A 7,051-nucleotide genomic window follows, 5' to 3' on the forward strand; every position below is an offset into this window, starting at 1 on the left:
TTTGGCTTTTGGTAAGATTTTTTTTTTAATTTCTGTTCTTCTTGGGTGAAGTGGTGTTGTGAGGCAAGGCAGGCAGGCAGGTCCAGGAGCCTGGGCCTTGATGCAGGCAGACACTGGTCTCCTGGGATGAGGTGACAGTGTGAAATGAAGTAAGGCCTGAGGCATGTGACTGCGCGGATCATAATGAACGATGGTTAACAGTGAGGAGAATGGGAATGCCAGAACACTTACTTATGCTCATATGAAACCTGTAACTCCCTTTAGGAAGCTAGAAATTAAAATTCAGGTGGCCAGTCCTATAAGAAGACTCTAAATCTGTTGGTTGTGAAGGAAAGTATTTGTTTTCTTTAGTATCTGTAGGCCCCATGTTTCTTGAGGAGCCCCAAGTGTTCTTTCATTGTCAAGGAGCTTTTTTTGAGAAGGTGTAAAGATCTGCAAAAACCCACTCCATCCCCATCCCTGGTGATTATTTTTGATGCTGCTGACAGAAGAAGTCATTGATGCCTTTGAACACTGGTTTTGGAGAAAAGTGCTGAATATCCTATGGACTAAAAAAACCCCACCAAACCCAAACCCAAACCAAATGTATCTTGGAGAACGTGCCACCAGAGTGTTTCTTGGGGGCAAGGATGGAGATGCTTCGTGTCACATAATTTGCACTTGTTGCTAGGAGAGGCTATTCCTTGGAGAGGGACATTGTGCTTGGAAAGGTAGAGGGATGGCAAAAGAGAGGAAGACCCTCAACCAGGTGGATTGACACAGCCATGGGCTCAAATGTGTCAGAGACTGTGAGGCTGGCACAGACAGGACAGAGTTCAGATCTCTTGTTCATAGGGTCGCTATGAATTGTACTGGACGTGACAGCATCTAACAACAGCAACAAGGGTCTCTACCTCTTGGCTTTCTTCCTTCTTTTTTATACCTGGTGAGATGAAAGCATTAAAGGGCACATCCTAGGGGAACTCCCCTTATATCCTTTTAGGACTGTGTTCTGATTAGAAACTGTTGCATTTGATGCTTACTACTACTATTTCATTTATCATTTCCTGGGAGATCATTGTAGCACCCATAGTATATACATGCAGTTTTTGGGGAGATGATTCAATGCATGGTGAATAATAATCTGAACATATGTATATAATAATTTTTAATTTTCCTCCTTCTCTCTTGTTCTCTTTTTGCTATTAGTCTGAGTTTGGATTTTTTTTTTTTGCAGTAATGCTTTTTCAATCTCTACTTGGTAATTATTTGGCACATTAAGGACCATAGACTTGGAAATTGCTGTGGTGGATTAGTGGTAAGGAACTGTGCTTCCAACACAAAGGTATGTAGTTTGAATCCCCAGCTGCTCTGCTGGACAAAGATGAGCTATCTCCTCCAGTGGGATTTAGTACCTCTGAAAACCCACTGGACGGTCAGCTATTGGTTGATTCTGACTCGATAGTACACCACAGCAACCACAGCAAGCATATAATATGTAGTAAAATCTATAGTCACTTTGAAGAATCAATAAAAATGCAGATATAAAAACAGGACTGGGGCAAGAGGAGAGAGGAAACTATGCAACAATGAAAACATCTTTTTAAAAATTTTTTTATAAACTCTTTTTTTTTATTTTTATTGCATTATTTTTACGTGTACCGTCAAATCAGATCTGACTGGTACAGGAGGAGATTTCTCCCTCCTTCTCCAGCAGAGCATCTGGTGGATTTGAACTGCGTACCTCTGGGATTGCAGTGCAGCATCTTGCCACTAGGCCACCAGAGCTCCCTTGAAAACATCTTTTTAAAGAGAAAAGTGAAAAGGGGGCATGTAGGGAGGAAAATGTGCAACAATGAATGAATGGAAATCCAAGTTTTCAGTAAGCTTTTGTTAAAGTATTAATAAATTTTTTTTAAAAAGGAAAAACAACTAATAACAAATAAAATAATATACAATAACAACACAAAGGATTTATAAACTCAGACATTCCACCCATTGGGTATTATACACAGAGTCCTCTGAAAGTGAATGCCAGTAAAATTCAGTTGTTGTGGTTTGTTGTGTCATGGAGTAAAAATGACTCAGAGCAGACCCTCCAGCAGGTTTTCAGAGGCAGTAAATTACCTATGTTTCTACTACAGAACAGCTAGTGGATTTGAACTGTGTGCCTTTTGGATTGCAGTGCAGCTTATTGACACTAGGCCATGAGAGCTCCTAAATTCAACAGATCTCCTAAAAAAATTATATTTTTATGGCTGTGCTTTGATGATTGCTTGTCTTGGATCGTTACAGTGATCTTTGCTTTCACATCTGTGACTCCGCTTCCAAGCGCTGGGGTAGTTGACTCTGTCTGTCAACGGTGGAGCCGATAAACTGCATCAGGAAGAGGAAGAGCTACCTTTTCACTTTGGCAACATGCTAGCCCATCGAGCCTTGCAGGTATGGTCAGTGGGATGCTGACAAATGTTTACAATGGCTTCACTACCAACTTTTAGTGGGGGAAACACAAACGAGAAAAGAGAGGGTAAGGGAAAGAAGAGAAAGCCTTGATTTGCTGATGTTTAAGGAAAGGAACATCATGCTTGGAAGGAAGGAGGGTCAGCGAAAGAGAGGAAGATCCTCAATGAAGTGGATTGACACAGTGACTGACACAGTGACAGTAGCAATAGCTCAAGTGTGTCAGAAGATGAGGACAGCAAAGGATAGGACTGGGTTCAGATGTGTTGCTCATAGTGTAACGGTGAGTTGTACTCAACTCAAAGGCACCCTACAACAACAGAGATAATAAGGTTGGCCCAGGATAGAGCAGGGTTCAGAGCTGTTGTACATAGGGTCGCTCTTTGACTCAACAAAACATGACAATAACATTAAGAGACACAATCTACTCTATTTCAAATAGGACCCATTGAAGTAGTTGATGAAAACCATTTAACTCCTTAAAATGAGGATTCCCTAATAAATGGTTCTATCTTGATTTTCAGGAAGCATCTGTATACAGGATGGATCGGAGACATAGAGGACACTGTGTCATCATCAACAACAGCTTATTTACTTCACTCCAATTCAGGCCAGGGTCGCAAAACGATGCTGGTGAGAGTCGGTGGTAGTTTATCAACTTCAAGTTAGGGAGCCTAAAATAGTCGTCTATTTTTTTATTTTTGCATTTTCTTCCTGAAAATGTTCTCTCTTATTACATGTTAGATGATATTATAAAGAATGGGAATCTCAGAACATTTGATTGTGCTAATGCGAAACTTCTACTTGGACCAAGAGGCAGTTGTCAGAACAGAGCAAGGAGACACTACATGGTTCAAAATCAAGAAGAGGGTTCGTCAGGGATGTATTCTGTCTCCATACCTTTTCAATCTGTATGCAGAAGAGATCATTCGAGACGCTGGGCTATACGAAGAGGAATGTGGCATCAGGATTGGTGGAAGAATCATCAACAACCTGCGTTATGCAGATGACACAACCCTGCTTGCTGAAACTGAGAAGGACCTGAGGCGCTTGCTGCAGATCGAGGACTACAGCCTCCTATATAGACTGAAACTAAATGTCAAGAAAACAAAGATTCTAACCACTGGGCCAATTGGCAGCATCAGCATGGATGGTGAAGAGATTGAGATAGTTAACAGTTTTAATTTACTTGGCTCCACAGTCAACGCTCTTGGTAACAGCAGCCAGGAAATCAGGAGATGAATTGCACTGAGAAAGTCAGCTGTGAGGGACCTCTCAAGAGTATTGAAGAGCAATGATGTCAGGCTGGAGACTAAGGTGCGCCTGATCCGGGCTATAGTCTTCGCAATTACGTGCTATGTATCAGAGAGCTGGACAGTGAATAGGGCTGATAGAAAGAGGATTGAGGCCTTTGAGCTGTGGTGCTGGAGAAGAGCGTTGAATATACCATGGACTGCTAGGAGAGCAAACAGGTTTGTCCTGGAGAGAGTGAAGCCAGAGTGTTCCCTGGAGTCAAGGATTCCGAAGCTTCGTCTGACATATTTTGGGCATGTTGCAAGGAGGGACTGGTCCTTGGAGAGGGACATCATGTTTGGCAGAGTGGAGGGGAGGCGAAGGAGAAGAATACCTTTGGTGAGATGGATCGATTCTTTGACTGGAGCGGTGAGAATAAGTGCGTTTGAGATGGCTAGGTTGGCACAGGATAGAACAGCATTTAGAGCTCTTGTACATAGGGTCGCTATGAGTCGCAAGCGACTCAATGGCACATAACAACAACAACAACAACTTCTGGAGCCTCTTTGACATTCTGGACCCTCAGCACGCTGCTTGCAAATGTCCAATTCTGACTCTGGTTGGGGAGCAGGCATGTTGGATGGCAGCACGTTTGATCGCTGGCTCCACCACTGATCAGGCTTCTGCCTGTGGAACAGACACTAGTCCTTAGCGACTCTCAAGATCATTACCAATATTATGTGATAGCAATGCAGCCACTGTAGGAGATCAGGCTTGTTGTATAATTTTATTACTATTACAAAAGTCATAAAATCCGAAGCTCCAGGCTGTTTGCTATACACTTTTTATAACTATTAATGTTTTTTCCCTCTTTCATCTCATTCCATCTCATTTCCTCCTGCTTTCCTCTGTTGACAGAGAGCCTGCAGTGTGTGTTCCAGTGGCTTGGGTTCACAGTACAGGTGCACAATGATGTGACTAAAGCAGACCTGCAGAAAGTCCTGGAGGAATATAAGAGGCACCCAGGCCATGCTGATGGGGACTGCTTCGTGTTCTGTATCCTGACTCATGGGCTGTCGGAGGCTGTCTGCTCCTCGGATGGGTTCCTCACTCCCATTCAGGAGATCATATCTTACTTCACAGCCCAGCAGTGCCCTGATCTGGCTGGCAAACCCAAATTGTTTTTCATCCAGGCCTGTGAAGCTGCTGTACCTTTGGAAGCCAATGTTATGAATGCTGACCAGCACCTCTCGCAGGCCAGCGGGCTGAGCCTGAGTGACAAGTGTCTTCAAGAGCCAGAGTTTCTGCTTAGCGTAGCCACCATCCCAGTCTATGCAAACTTTCAGAAATGGAAGGAAGGCAGCATCTATATTCAGTCTCTGTGCAATCATCTGAAAGTCTTGGTCCCAAGGTTAGTGTTCTGTGTTGTTCTATATACTGATCCACCCATCATCCATCCACCTATCTATTCATGTGACTTGTATTGGGCAGAACCATGTGCCTTGTGTGGAGAAAGAGAGACGTGCAGAAGAAAGATAGATCCTACCCTCAAGTTGCACAATTGAGAGGGAGAGACCAAGAAGCAGATGGAGACAAGCGTGCCTAGGTAGCCAATACACAATGCAAACCATCAAGACATTATGAAGGCAAGTAGCATCAGAATGGATCAAGGGACTTACTGAGATGCAAAATAGCGACTGGACAAATAAAAAGAAAGAATAACAGGAACAAGAGCGAGTGTGAAAAAAGACGTGGAAACTCACTTTCTCCTTCAGCCATTCATCAATTTTTATTTACTCTCTTTGGCTTCTGTGACACTGAATTATTAGTGTCTAGAAAACTGGTCTTTATTGAGGCTCTTCCTCTGACTCTTCTGCCCTCTCTCGCTTTATCCTCTCTTGGCAACTTCAGCTGCTCCTACCAACCACAGGTACTTCCATGAAAAGGTCCCTCAAATTGCCATATGTGGACATCTCTGGCAAGTACCTTTGAGAAGCTGAAGGGCAGAGATGCTGTTTCATCTAACTTCTCATCTACATTATCTGATGGAGACACTTTTTTTTTTTTTTGGTCTTGATAAGCATTTGTGGCATGGATAAATTTCTTTTTTTAAAAAATTTTTTAATTGTTGCTTTTTTTAATTGTAAATTCTTTTTGTGCTTCATGTTTCCCCCACTGGTTTATGTACAAAGTTCGAATACAAATTCAAACATATTTTTTCAATTTCCCTCACCCCCCCCCATCAAATTGCACAACCCAATGGTTAATCTCCCCTCCTCCTGCACATATCCACATCCCTGTGCTTCCTTTTTAAGTTAGTTCCACACATTTCTCACTGTGCATAGCATCCCACCTCTCTGTGGTCCTCAGACCTTACCTTCTCAGAAAAGAATGGCCACAGTTCAAGATTGTGCACTTGAGTCACTTCTGCTCTTCCATGTCCTTTACCATCTACCCATCTCCATCTGAGTTATCAGCAACCAACGTACCATGACTTCTTGGACAGTGCAATACTGACTGATGCCCTACTCTGGGCCCACTGTCTACTTAGAACTGAACAAGGGGCTACAGGTTCAATCGGGAGCTAAAGAGATGTTGAGTTTTCCTCTCTATGGAACTTACAGTTTAGAGAAGGAGAGTACATGTAAGTGAATATAAGAAGTAATAAATTAACATCTGGTAGTGATACTTGTTCTTAATGACACAAAGCCAGGTATTACAGAGGATGAGACAAGACTTGAGGATACTTCTTGTGGAGATGAAGATGTGTCAACCACAGGAAGCTTGAGGCAAAGAGAGCCCCCAAGCAAAATAGGATGAAGCGTCTTACAGCCAGGCAACAACTGCACCTCAATATGAAAGTGACAGGGGTGATAATGCGGAAAAGGACAGAAAAGCACTAATGGCTAAAGATGGTGCTTGATGGTGGATGACACCATCCCGAGATGGGGAAGTTGCAAACCCTATTTTAGAGCTGAATAAACAAAGTCACAAAAAGTAAGTAACCTACCCAAGCAAAATTCTCTTGTTCTCTCTGATAGAAGTACTCTCCTCCTCCTCCTCTGGACTTGTAATGGAAGTTTGATCTACTATTCATGGTGTGGGTTATAGTCTGCCCTGGACTACGGATGTTATGCATAGGCTGACCTTGATAAAGATTTCATGTCTACATTTATTTTTTTTACATTTTTTTTTTATTAGTTTCAATGAACATTCACAGGGATTCTGGGCTTTCACTCCTTCATTGCCGCACCATTCTCTCCACCCTCCTCCCCAGGTTGTTCTTCTTCCCTGCCATCCGAATGTCTTTTTTAATTGTCCAATTGCCACAGTGCTTGTCAAAGTCAGTTCTGATTAATCTCCTTTGTCGGTGTGTCCT

General features: G+C 42.7%; 1 protein-coding gene across 1 annotated transcript in view; it reads left to right on the top strand.

The window, feature by feature from the left end:
• The first annotated feature begins 4,076 nt into the window (after positions 1–4,076).
• The window catches only part of CASP10 (caspase 10, apoptosis-related cysteine peptidase), a 74,056-nt gene continuing 71,081 nt past the window's right edge, over positions 4,077–7,051 (top strand). Inside the window, exons 1-2 of the mRNA XM_006889144.1 lie at positions 4,077–4,101; positions 4,591–5,083. Coding sequence (XP_006889206.1) covers positions 4,077–4,101; positions 4,591–5,083 — 518 coding nt within the window. The remainder of the gene's footprint in view (positions 4,102–4,590; positions 5,084–7,051) is intronic.

The sequence above is a fragment of the Elephantulus edwardii genome, unplaced genomic scaffold, assembly GCF_000299155.1.
Source record: "Elephantulus edwardii isolate Elephantulus edwardi_28Jun2011 unplaced genomic scaffold, EleEdw1.0 scaffold00075, whole genome shotgun sequence".
NCBI lineage: Eukaryota > Metazoa > Chordata > Mammalia > Macroscelidea > Macroscelididae > Elephantulus > Elephantulus edwardii.